Source organism: Leptinotarsa decemlineata, unplaced genomic scaffold, assembly GCF_025532065.1.
Source record: "Leptinotarsa decemlineata unplaced genomic scaffold, Ldec_3_MD MMD2_tig00000505_RagTag_RagTag, whole genome shotgun sequence".
NCBI lineage: Eukaryota > Metazoa > Arthropoda > Insecta > Coleoptera > Chrysomelidae > Leptinotarsa > Leptinotarsa decemlineata.
The window spans coordinates 12,010,322-12,024,229 of NW_027412549.1; the positions used below are offsets into that span (position 1 = coordinate 12,010,322).

A 13,908-nucleotide genomic window follows, 5' to 3' on the forward strand; every position below is an offset into this window, starting at 1 on the left:
TACTATATAATAAGTTTTCTTCAAGTTACGGCTACTCATGAAACTAGACTCTCGTAACCTATGAAATCCAACAATTAGATTTCGAAGAAGCTAGCTAGATGTCCGACTTGAATCAGCTGATCGGAACAATGTTTACGTTCAGTGATTTTCGATTAACGAAAACAAATAAACAAAACGCTTATGACTCTTATTCTGCAACTACTGAAAGAAGGTAGGTACTGCTTCATCATTCATGTATGTGGTCGTTACTAGTGAATTGTTCGATTCACCATAAAATCATAACAAATAGTTCCTATACCTAAACTAATTAACACATTCTTTTTTCCAGCTCCAGTCAAACAACCAGAGGCGGATCCGTTGGAATGGGAAATCCGAATGGAACTTGAACTACCAAATGTTTTGTCTACTACGCGACACACATCATCAGTTATATATCATTGACCTCGACTGACTCGTTGCTGAGACTGCAAGATATAACCTTCATCTTCACAGTCAATGCACACTTATAGCAAAGAGAGCTTCCCTCACGATTATTTTGAAATAAGCATATCATAATTTACTAACAAACATACATATCTATGCCTCCATACATTATATAAACTTATACATATTGGACATATATTTTACTAGACAAACCTCTGCAGTTCGTGATTTGAAAAATTATACAGGATGGTCTTTCAATCCTATTAATTAATAATTTTGTATATATTAATCGTGTTATTGGACTGTTTAGATCTGTTTGATCATAAAATAAATAAATAAATTCAGTCACCTACATCAGAAATATATGAAAAATTCATCGAGATAGAGTATGATTTCAACTTCCAATCCCCGACTGTTCAAGACCTCAATTTTATATTCTCCAATTTTCTCAACCTCAAATCAGGGTGTTTTGTTGAATCAATAAAAATTCTGCCGAAATGTAGAAATGTATTGAATATTTAGAATTATTAGCACCAGAAAACTAATGGATATTACTCCACAACTCAATAACTCTTGAATATTTTCAGGAAAATGTGTCCCAAAATTAGGATATATTTAATTTCCATTAAATAGTTATAATTAAAACCAAAAGATGTGAAAGGAAAAATATTTATTTTATTGATTAAAATTAAAAAGGTGTTATTCTAGAAGAACTATATAAACGTGAATCTAATTGTTCAGTATAGTTTAAATTGCATGACAAATCAGTATAAATAATTGGATAGTACTGTATTCTTCCACTAGACCATCCAATAGTCAAACAAGCTCCAGCTTCAAATTGTTGAAGAAAACTTATTGTACTTGGTTGTTCTTCTGCCATTCCTATTACCAGAGAACTGAAAAAAGAATGATTAAACAAGTAGCAGTCACTCTGTTCACTTCAATTGAGTTATTACTGGAGTTTTATCCCAACACCAAACAGTTATTTTCAACTCCTCGACACGTGTTTCGATCACCAAGTGATCATCTTCAAGACGAAGAATAAACTGTGCATCGCAAGTTCAATCGATTGAAGTAAATGCCAACTACTACTTACCTAGCTATCAACTGCAATGTTGGATGTCTGATAATATTGAAAACAGCTACCAAGTTTGTATCTTGAAATAGGACAGCCAGGTGCTTTCCTTTGGGATCACTTTCCAGACATTGAACCAAACCACCAACAATCACGCCATCTATCTCAATTTTACTAGTTTCGAACAAAGGCAAAGCTTGATTAGACGAACTGTCTGAATCATTCTTGAAAACCAAATCATTTTTGATCATTACTCCATATATTATAGGTTCAGTATTGCTGGCGAATAGTAAAGTATTTCCACAATTTGACCAACAAGCTGACTGAACCCTTCCACTAAGTACTGTCCATCGCTCACATTCCCAATTTCGGCAATCCCATACCCTAAAAATATTTTGTTGGTGTATAAACAGAAATTCATGTCAGTTGGTTATAATTATTTTTATCTATACATTTTTAATGCAGATATACTTTAAACAAAGCAATTTTATTAGCCTTGATAAACTAGTATTAATCTAATAATAATCATAGATCTACAAAATATACATCAGAAATTTCATGAAATTAAATATTATTTTTATATTACTTTAATGAATGTTCAACTTTTTGACTACTGGTTCACAAAAAAAGGTAAAACCTTTCCTATCGTAACCTCTATAAAAAAAAACTTAAAGAGTAAGTTGAATATGGTCAACAGTGTTTTTGGTGAACAATAAAGATTCAGAATTTCCATTAACTAAATGTATTGACAGATTTGAAATAGAAGAGGCAAGAAGGCCTGAAGATGATTGTAAATATTAGCCATCAAACAATTTTTAATTTATTTATTAATTCCTTTATTTAGCACAAGCAATCAACATTAAAATATATAAAGAAGTAATTTTTAAAATAGTTATACTTTTAGTATGTGAAAACAAAAGAAGTATAGAATATTGAATAACAACAAAAATTGGAAATAACTGAATTGCAAATTTCATTATTATTTGTTCTACATATTCCTAATATTCTATTCATTTTCAGTTTTATAATTAATGCTAATTTTTGTGAAAAATTTTCATTATATTTCATAAATTTATTATTTAGTTCTTTTCGTATTTTTTGAATGTTATAATGAACAAAGTTGAAAAGATTCTTCAAAGAATTATCAATCGTTAGAAAAAACCCTTCATGAGATCCAAAAGGGGAAATTAGTTTATTAAATAAGATGAATAGTCATGAGCCAAAAAACACAAAGAATACATTTAAATATGACACAATTGCAAATCAGGAACAGAGCCGTGGTGCATATACAATCTTATTTTGGGGGGCATGTCATTGTGATGTTCTCCAAAAGCAACTTTTCTGTATATACTTGAATTCTGAATACTGAGAATTTAACTGCATTATTTATACAGCGAAAGTCCGTGAACACCTTCAGTATTTTATAAAACTGAAAATTTCTCAGCGCATGGTCCCAACATAGATAGGGAATAACGAACAGATCTACATTTCGGGACCCTCTCCTGAATTTCGTGAGCGGGTAATTTTTAATTTTTTAGGAGGAAAAATTTATATATGAAACTATGTTCTTGTATATATTAGAATACCATTTGCAATGTATTGAATGTTCAAAACGAACACTGTCCCCAAACACCAGAACTGCAACACTCTCCTCGACCGTTTCAACAACCAAGAAGATGAAATACATTAATTCCCAAGTCTAAAACTGGTCTCAATCTATATCTAACAAGGTACACTTTGATTTTTAGTATCAAATAAATGATTTCAGGTAGAAAAAGAGAAAAAGGAAGATAATTCATCAAATGATTGAAAGAGAAAAGACGTTTTATATCTGAAGGCAGATGAACGTAATAAGGTGGTGATATTGGACAAATCAGAATGCTATGAGAGAATGGATAATTTAATTGAGAATGGTCCCTATAAAAAATCACCAAGGAACCAATTGCTTCCGATGGTGTGAAGAAGTGTCAAAATCTGGCAAGTCGGTGTGACCAATTGTCTTCGCCATAAGTTCCCCTAAAATTGCTAAAAGGCTAACGAAACAATTGAGTTAGAGAAGTTTTCACATCTTTGCTACCTGTTAACAGCTAAAGCCACAATGATCTAAACTTCATAAAGAATTTCATTAGTTCGGACTTCCATTGTCTAATATGATATGATTTGAAATCTCTGAAATAACAAATGAAAATTAAAATTGAAAAGTAATACCTGAAAATAACAATTATATTAAGCAAAAAATCCTGAAATGAAATTACAGTGAAAAAAAAATTAGCAAAATAAGAAAATTGAACAATTAAAGTGAAATCAAAATTAAAGATTTCAAACCAAGTTACTTCACGAAGTTTCGATTGTGGATACTAATACTGAATTCAAATCATATCAGACAATGGAAGTCGGAAATAATGAAATTCACCACGAAACATTGTCAAACACCTACAAACAAACAAACTTCATATTAGCACATTGTATCCATCTATTCAGCAATGCGCTGAAAAACTTTCATCTTTTATAAAATAATAAAGGTCTGGCATTCAGGGGATCTCAACGCGTCTTTAAAATATTCCTCCATAAAAAAAACAAAGAATGGTTGGTGAAATATGTCATTGAAATTTCCTGTAGAACAAATTTTATGAAAGGATAAATTCATATTCTACTTTTTTCGTATAAAAGTTGTTGTATTGAAAGTATTTTTTCTTTCGTGTAATTCAATGTTTATATGGAAGTATGTAGTTATATCGAGAAGTCTTTCTTCTTCCAGTTTATGTCTGAAAGTCACTTCTTTGCATGATCTGCCCATCTTCTTTTCTTTGGAAGATTTCCACTTTTTGTATGAAGATGGAGAAGTAGAAAACCAAAACCTTTCCCAAATATTAAGCGCTCCTAAAAATATTTTCATTATTTATATATTTAGTAGGCAAGCCTGATATAAAAAAAAATACAAATTTGTAAATATCTTAGAACATTATTAAACTATGTAAATATAATGAAAGTACATTTGAAATGACATTTAAAGGAAAACAAAATATACATATATATCTATAGATTGTAAGGTTACATCACATTAACGAAACACCAACAAAAAAAAAACAAATATCATGAGCTGTCACTAATATACTTCTTTAATGATGACTGAATCTGTGGTAGTTTAATAAATTCGTTTAAGCCTTCATTAAATATATTATTCATTCCAAATTTAGTGCTAGTTTTATTAATGTAAAAATTGTTATTTCTTCTCGTATTGTAATCATGAACTTAATTATTTCTCAATAAGAACTTTTGAAAGTAATTGGGTAGCAATTCTTTATGCAGCTTGACAATAAAGATCATAGTCATAAATAATATAGGTTCTTCAACTGAAAACTAGTTTTAGACACTGTAATATCAATTTAATTGCTGTATAATGGCTACATTCCAATTCTTTTATTTGCAAACCCCGATTTTGAAGCTTTTGCAATTGAGCTATTTTATTTCACCAAGTAAAGAAAGTAATGTTGTACAATAATCAAAATGAAATTGTAGGCTTTGAAAAAGAGTCAATTTCAATTCAAACAAGTTTACTATGGCTGGGATCAAATGAAAGTAGTTGTTTTTAAATTATTTTTTCTATTGTGTAACTCAATGTTTATATGAAAGAAGTTGTTTCGAGAGGTCTTTTTCTTCCAGTTTATGTCTAAAACTTACTTCTTTGCATGATCAGCACATCTTTGTAAAGAATTTATTTTGAAAAAAATTGCTTTCTTCTTTTTTTTGGAAAATTTCCATATTTTTTGTATGAAGATGGAGAAGTAGACAGACTTCTAAAAATGTCCGTATAAGTAAAAATGTATCAGAAAAGTTAAAGTCCATGATGAGTTTGTTATGTATACATGAATTGATGACAATTAACCGAACTTGTTTTTTAAAATAAAGGGGATATCTGTCAAAAATAAGCAAAACGTTAACTTTATCCTAGTTGCATATAATTTGGCATATGGATATAAAATTGCCGTAGACACAACTTTTTCAAGTAACTTTTTGTTTAATTCGATCTAGAAATGCACTTTTTCAATTTTTTTTCAAAAAAAAAAGTTGAATTTGACAAACACTGAACGTCAGTGGGTCGCAGTTGGCCGCATCATTTTAAGTTAAATTTAAAGCACAAACAAGTGCCGAAGTTAAACTTCATTGAAACTTTTCGAAAAAAAAGTTTCCCATATGGTGCGCACTTTAATGGTGACACTGTATATATATACTTTTTCCAAATTTTTCCACGCAAGCTTTGTCTTAGACGATAAAGCACATTTTGGTTGATAAGTCTCAAATATGTAAGTTTTGTTGTCATTACCTGGCTTCCATGACAACAATGATCCTTTTAGATCCTGACAATTTGATAATTCAACGTTTGTTTGAAGGTGTATGCGTGTTGATAATTCAAGCAAGATATCAAATAGTAGGGGGCCAGTACTCTCAAAAAGATTTACAGATGAATGAAACTTCTACGAAATAAAAGTTGTTATTATTACCTAAATACCAAACCATCAGAACAACTAAACAATTTTTCACCACTAGGTGACCATTTCACCAAAACATTACCAGATCCAGCAGGCCTCTTTAAGGAACTTGTCTTATCTAGTTCCACGTCCCACACAAGGATAGTATTATCGCAGGCAGCAGCACTTACTAATTTATCACCTTTGGGAGACCAGGCTATGCTCATAACAGGTCTGTGGTCATCTCTAGACAACATAAGGGCATTACTGACAGATGGCCGAGTTACCTAAATTGATTGAGTGAAATTAATAAGTTACCATGTGGAAAAATTGCTGGGAATTGACACAAAACACAATCTACATGATTTGAAAGGGTTATATTTTTAGGAGTGAATAATTTTTGGGAAAGAAAGTTTTTGGCTTTCTACTACTCCATCTGATACAAAAAAATGAATAACTTATCATCTACATCTTTTAATATATTTGAATCATTAACTTTCCAATTACAATTTTCAAAATTTCCTTAACTAAGTACATATATTACATAATTTATTTGTATCAGATGGAGTAGTAGAAAGCCAAAAATTTTATTTCCCAAACAATCTACATGTTTATTAACGTTTTGCGATTTTATTTATCACAGCTAAAAACAAAAACCATTTGAATAAAGTACTCTATGACAATCAGTTAGCCGTATTTTGGAAATAATAGGATTCATATCCTGAAAATTGGCAAATACAGTTTTTTTAATATGCTTTGCTCTATCAAAATAATGGCTTTTTTCCAACACTTCCGATTATACCGGAAGTTGGTAGCAACTTCCTTAAATCAAACATGAACCGTTCCCGAAATAAGTATTCGGCTCTGGAGTGAATCCCCCATAAAATTTGAAAGTTTAATAGAATACATAAATTAGCTTTTATTAATTATTGAATGATTCTCTGTCAACTGGACTTGATCTCTATAATTCATTGCAAAACATTCTTCCTAACTTTCGCATAAAAAAGTTTGCTTTCACTTCTAACATCAAAGAAATGTTTCTTAGGGTCAATGTGAGAAATAAAGATCGAATCTCTCAACCAATTGTATACAAAGGAATGGAGAGAGACATTTACGAAATAAACGTTGGTTTCTTCGACTCAACTTATAGCCCCTACTTAGCACAAGAAGCAAAAAATAGAAACGTTAGAGTCTTCAGCCAGTACCACCCAAATGCAGCAAGGGATATAATCGATGCTCACTACATGGATGACTATCTTGGAGGAGCAGATACAACAGAAGAGGCAGCACAGATTATAAATTATGTAATATATGTACTTAGTTAAGGAAATTTTGAAAATTGTAATTGGAAAGCTAATGATTCAAATATATTAAAAGATGTAGATGATAAGTTATTAGCTGCGAAAAAAATTTCGACATGAAATGGACAGAATGGATTGACGATCTACAAAATATTCATCACTTCAAACTTCCACAACAATTTTGCACAATAGAGAGAAAAATATTCTTCAACTTCACATTTTTTCTGATTCTTCTGAAAATGCCTATGCTGCTGTGGTTACATTCGTTGGGAACAAAACAAAAATGAGAAAGTTTGCTTCGTAAATGTCAAAACTCTAGTATCACCTCTAAAACCTCTATCAATACTCCTCCTGGAATTGCAGGCTGCATTGATGGGAGATAGATTGGGTTTCATTTGACCAAATCTCTGCAACTCAATATTTCAAGAACATTCTATTGGACTGATTCACAAATCGTACTCCATTGGATATGGTCAGAAGCAAAACAATTTGAAATGTTCCTTGCACAACAATTTGAAGAAATCCAAGAATCAAGCAACGTTTTTGAGTGGAATTAAGTTCCGTCAAAGCAGAACGTTGCAGATGAAGCAACCAAGAGTTATGCTAAAACGAATTTCTCAACTGAAAGCAGATGGATAAATGGTCCTGACTTTCTATGGGAAGTTTTTGAATATTGGCCGAAAGAAGATGTTTCCAGAAAAGACAGTTCAATCAAGCAATGTTTCAATCAAGCAAAATTAGAAATGAGGAATGATTTTGTTTTCGTACAGAATGTGCTTAGTGAAATCCCAACTCCACAGGTGAAACATTTTTCAAAATGGCAAAAATTACTACTTTAAACAGCATGGATTCATAAATAATTGCAGATAAAACAAAAAAGATGGAAAACTTGATGATACCGGAGTTGGACAGAGCAAAAATTCAGTTATTGAAAAAGGTACAGTTTGAATCATACCCTGAAGAAATATTGATCCTCAAAAGAAAGGGAAAATTGTCTATGGCAAATAAATTGTACACATTTGATTGTTTATTTGATGAAATCGTAGGACTCATAAAATGTTATGGAAGAATGTATAATGCATTTGTGAATGACAACACCAAAAGGTCTGTTATATTGAATGCCAAACATAAAATCACAAAATTAATCATCAAATTGCATCATGAACTTGTGAACCATCACGGTCAAGAAACAGTTGTCAATAATCTACTCCAAAATTCACCAAGCAGTTCGAAGTTGTTGGAAAAAATGACCAAATTTGTTAAAACAGAAGTAGTTCTCCAAAGATACATCTTATGGGACAATTACCAATTTGTCAACTCGAACCCGTTTATCGAATCGTTTATCAAAACCGGAGTCGACCATTTTGGACCAATTGAAATAACTGTGAAAAGATCACACGTATGGTTACATGAGCTGTGCGCTTAGAAATAGCCCAAAATATGACCATCAATGGATTCATTCATGTATTCAGACAGTTTGGTTGCAGAAGGTTTCCCAGAAGAAATTTTTAGCGACAATAGAACCAACTTCCAAGGAGCGGAAACGGAACCGGCAGAAAATCTTCAGAATGTGGATCAAGAGGAAATTCAAAAATCTTGCACATTGAAAAATGCAAAATGGACATTCAACCCACCGTTAGCACCGCATATGGGTGGCGTATGGGAACGTTTGAAACAATCCATCAAGAAATATTTTTTTTATTTCTTTATTTGCTACAATCTGTCGGCTCTGTGAGACATTCTGCAGTATGTTAGGTGGTGCTATCGCTGGTGTGTTCTGTATGTGACCTGTGAACCATCCTTATTGTTAAAACAGTAGCTATGTTTACTGTAATTGTATTAAATCTTGAGGTATTTTATGCTTTAAACGTCGCGCTTTGTTGTGGTTTGGCATAAGTGGCCGGGCCAGAGAATTTGGCTGTCGTTCAATGTGCTCTTTACAGGTTCGGGTATGGCGTATTGTTTCACAGTTGTCAAGCATAGATCATGGTGTGATAACTCGTTAGGTACAAACCAGGGGGCATTGATTATCATGCGGAGTGTTTTATTTTTTATTTTTATTATTATATATACTTTATTGTCCAAAGAAAGAATCTTGAGAAAGTTAGAGAATAAATATAAAAGAATACATAAATGTCATATGAATATAAAAATCTAGATAAAATATAATATAAACTAACGTATAAAAACACTGAATAAAAAACCACAAACAATGGTTGAAACATACATATACATAAAACATGCTAGGTGAGTCAGTCGGTAAAGTTTTCGCGTTTGAATACCAAGTTGCTTTGTCTCAGTGAAAATATGTTTTGCCAGGTAAGTCTTTTGTCCAAGTGCAATCCAAGGTATCTCACATGATCTGCATGTGCAGTTGCAATGTTGTTAAGTGTGACTGGAGAAAAAGAGCCTCTTCTCAGGATGACTGTTACATTGACTGATTTTGCTCCATATGCTTTTCCTGCCACTTTTTGAGCCAGTGAGATATGTCATTTAGCCCTTTTTGGAGAATTTGTGAGGCCATTTTCGGGTCGCTATGTGTAGCTAATATAGCAGTATCGTCAGATACCACATTCAAATTTATTTTTTGTATGCATTCGAGGAATTCTCGTCCTCTGGGTAGGACAAGCCTGGAACCCCAAAACGAATGCTTGGCATTTATATCACCTCCTGCAATCAACCTGGCTCCAAGTGATTGAAAGAAGTTACTGAACTCCGTTCAAACTGTAGAAAAAGCAGCTTATATATTCAAATCTAAAAATTCTTCGACATTGTAAAAGGCATTTTCTAGGAGAAGGTCTATTAAAGCTTTTTTGAATATATTGTAATTTTCAATATTTCCTAGTAACCTAGTTGCTTTGTTATAACATATGACTCCTTGATAGCTTGCTGAGTCTTGCCCAAGGGCTAATCGTGAGTAAGGTAGTCTCAGTTGATTTTCTCTGCAAGTCTTGTGATCATGTATCATACTGTTTTTTGTATGGTGTGATTCATTTATTTTGATATTCATGTTAAAATAGCTAGATCTTTAAAAACTGTCTTGCATGATTGTCTACAATGTATGCCAGCGATACATCTAATTATTTTTTTTTTATAACAAACACTTTTGTTAGGTATGCTGAGTTTCCCCAGAACATTAACCCATTTGAGATATTAGATTGTACTAATCCGAAATAGGCCAATTTGAGCAGTTCTAGAGATACTTGTTCCATGTAGTTGTCTTATTGTGAAGCAGATTCTACTCAGTTTTGTTATTAGATAATCTGTGTGTTTTCGCCGAGTTAACTTCTGATCAATTACTAATCTTAGATACTCATATTGATTCACCTGCTCTATAGATCTGTGATGTATTTTTATTAGCAAACAATGATAATCAGTAAAATTCTTTTGTTGATAATTCATGAAAACGGTTTTATTTACGAATTTCACTAGTTTGGACTGCCATTGTCTACTATATAAAATGATTTGAAATCCCTGAAACAACTAAAAAAGAAGAATTAAAAATGAGACAGCTGAAAATAATGATTATATTAACCAAAATAAACCTGAAATGAAATAATAGTGAAATAAAATACAAGTAAAAATAGAACAATTGAATTGTATTTTATTTCACTATTATTTCATTTCAGGTTTATTTTGGTTAATATAATTATTATTTTCAGCTATCTCATTTTTAATTCTTCTTTTTTAGTTGTTTCAGGAATTTCAAATCATTTTATATAGTAGACAATGGAAGTCCGAACTAGTGAAATTCATCATGAAACATTGTCAATCACCTTCAAACAAAAGTTTTATTTACATCAACATGTAGACCGTTATTTGTGCCCATTGTGAAAATTCATCAGTAGTTTTATTTGCAGCTTGAACAGAGAGGAGAAGTTCATTTTCTGCTACTATTTGATAGGTATCATCAGCATATATTACTGTTTTTTGGGGAGATACACATCAAATTTCAATATCACTCATAAATATTATTAAGAGAAGCGGAGCCAATGTTGACCCTTGTGGAACTCCTAATGAGACAGAAGCTGGTTGTGATTTTATTTCATCCTAAGCAAATGACACAACTAACAGAGTCCTATCAAAATAGATAACATTGTTTAATCTATGAACCTAATTCATCTCGGAACTGTTGGCTCAAAGAAAGAATAGTTCATCTTCATCCAGCAAAGGATGGAAAAATATATGTAGCTGACGTTATGACAGCCAAAAAAATAATTTTCCGAAGACCAGTCTCCAGATTATGTGTGTTGCCAGTACTTGACCAAAACGAAAAATAGGTAATTGTTGATGGAACAGTTACTGAAGGGAAAAATGTTGTTTATTTTGTTTGATTGGCTCAAATTTTTCACATTCTATACAATTTTATATTAGATATTTTGTAAAACTAATAGGTATGTATAAGTTACCTGTGACAATGTTGAAAAAAAAGACCATTGTTATTTTGACAGAAAAATTTTGGATTTTAATTTGGTTCTTCGAGACTGGATATTTCTATCTGCAAAGGTGATACATTTCTGTGAGTAAAAACAGTCATTCATTTGATCATCCTATAGAGATTAGTCGTTTCATGAGGCGGTATATGTAAGAAAAAACCCTACAAGAATAAATGACTTTGAACCCATAGGGAGTTCATCTGAGTTAATGTTTGTTCAATTGTCATTTATTATTATATATGATCAATTTATTGCCATAAGTTGCCATTTTTTATCTATAGGAATTTGCATTGTGTCATAATTTTAATAAATCCACATCAACTCAATTATAGCAAACAGTTTCATAAAATGAGCCCTTACCAGCGAATTTGCATCCACATTCCAAATAATTATTCCATTTTCATGACCTACAGCTATTTCCGTATTTGATAGTGGTCTCCAAGCAATGCTAGTAATATGTTTCTGTTGTTTACATCTCAACAGTGGTGTTATAATACTACTATCACCACTAAAAATTCTAACACTATCATCACAAGTTACAACAGCTACTTTCGTTTCGTAGAGATGCCATGCTATGCATCTGATTGTGAAGCTTTGCCAATTTCTTGTTTGAGAAAAGTCTTTAATAATAACAGGTCCACTATACTTTAAATTAGGATTCAAAACCAGTCTCACTTTTCTAATGTACTTCAAAACATCCAGTATTATTGAAGCACTAGATGATATGAGTAATTGGTTATGTGAAGAAGCTGTATGTAAAGCTTCAATGAATCCTTGTTCACAATAAACCTGAGTTAGTTGCTTCAAAAATGATATATTAACAGGTAAAAATAAAGCCTTGCCTTCGTCACCTGAACTCAGGGGATGAAGTAAATCTCTAGTAATGTGAACTTTCGGGTGGTTATCTACCTATAATCAAACATATCATATTAGGAATATTGAACATAAACATAAATTGTGAATACCTACAGTGGTCGTAAAGGCGCTAACATTCGTATAATCGTGATTCATAGAATGAACACGTCCGTTAATTTCACACAAAGATATCTCACCGTCATTAGGAAGATCAAAATCATGTAAATTTCTCATTTTCAACATTACTATCCTACGACTGTTAAAATTTTTGAATTTTTTTATTTAGAAATAATAGAACATTGAGATTTGATTATATTTTTTTAGCAGCGTTGCCAAATCGTGAAGATAAACTAGAAGGGACACATTTTTTTAAATGAAGTTTTGAAGTTTATTTAACAAAATGTAGATTTCGAAAGTAGAATATAATGAAATTTTCAATTTATCCTCAGAGTTATTCGAAATTGTGATTCAATGTCAAATGTCAAAATACTGATAGGAAACTGAAAAATTGTATAATTATAACATTTTGTTAATTTCCGACTTCGATCTCGGATTTGTCAAAAACTTTTGAAGTCCAAACTCGGAGTTTATATTTAATTCCATCTTGAAAAAATCATATATGCTTCTACCATGCCGTCCTTGCATTTCAAGGACGGCATCCTTGCATTTCTACTTTGAAATTGGAATTTCCCGATATTTTTTTTTTCGTAAATGTGATCCGTCTATACCTCCATAATTTTGTTCTGACTGGTAGTTACACAGAATAAAATGCATGTACAGAGAGTATTGATGATTTAATTATTCTTATCCATAATAATAATCACACAATTTTCACAAACATTTCAATTTCTAGACGTGTTTAACTAACACAGTAGCTTCTTTGGTAGAAATGGATGTATATTATTTCTGAGTAAGATGTATAATATACGTCATAACAATCGGAAATTATGAGTTGCGAGCAATATTCATTTTGAAATATTGGGGATAGATTTTACGAGTCTTAAATTTGTGTTCCCATACATCTTTTTATTGTCGTCCAATCCGACTAACAAAATTTTGGCCTTCGACATCTCTGAAATATCACATTGTGACATGTTGAAATTTTATCTATCAGTGGTATTCTGACGAGTACCGCGGAAGGCGGAAGATTTCTTTGCGATATTGCGATTAACTTTTTAATATCAACAAGATATTAAAAAATTAATTATTCCGTGACATTAAAAATCGTAATTCATGAATGAATTGTGTATTTTCTATAATGTTATCCAATTTGGTACTGAAGAGCCTTAAGGCAAGTGTCTTACGGCGAAACATCGATGTTTACCAGTGAGGATGACAGTGTTTCATGT

The 13,908-nt window shown here is 31.7% G+C and overlaps 1 protein-coding gene across 1 annotated transcript; it reads right to left on the reverse strand.

Moving 5' to 3' along the window:
- Positions 1-1,076: 1,076 nt before the first annotated feature.
- On the reverse strand, positions 1,077-12,927 carry LOC111506482 (aladin). The gene is made up of 5 exons (XM_074173951.1): positions 12,670-12,927; positions 12,065-12,609; positions 6,001-6,254; positions 1,520-1,882; positions 1,077-1,319 (listed from the first exon to the last, which is right to left on the reverse strand). Exons 1-5 carry the CDS (start codon positions 12,800-12,802, stop codon positions 1,112-1,114), a joined length of 1,503 nt encoding a protein of 500 aa, XP_074030052.1. The 5' UTR covers positions 12,803-12,927; the 3' UTR covers positions 1,077-1,111.
- Between the last annotated feature and the right edge of the window lie 981 nt (positions 12,928-13,908).

Bases quoted from the DNA above. Each gene is read 5' to 3' on its own strand.
- LOC111506482 (XM_074173951.1), bottom strand. From the start codon at position 12,802: ATGTTGAAAATGAGAAATTTACATGATTTTGATCTTCCTAATGACGGT. The intron at 12,610-12,669 runs GTATTCACAATT...GATTATAGGTAG, and splicing joins CGCCTTTACGACCACTGTAG to ATAACCACCCGAAAGTTCAC. The intron at 1,320-1,519 runs GTAAGTAGTAGT...TTCTTTTTTCAG, and splicing joins ACATTGCAGTTGATAGCTAG to TTCTCTGGTAATAGGAATGG.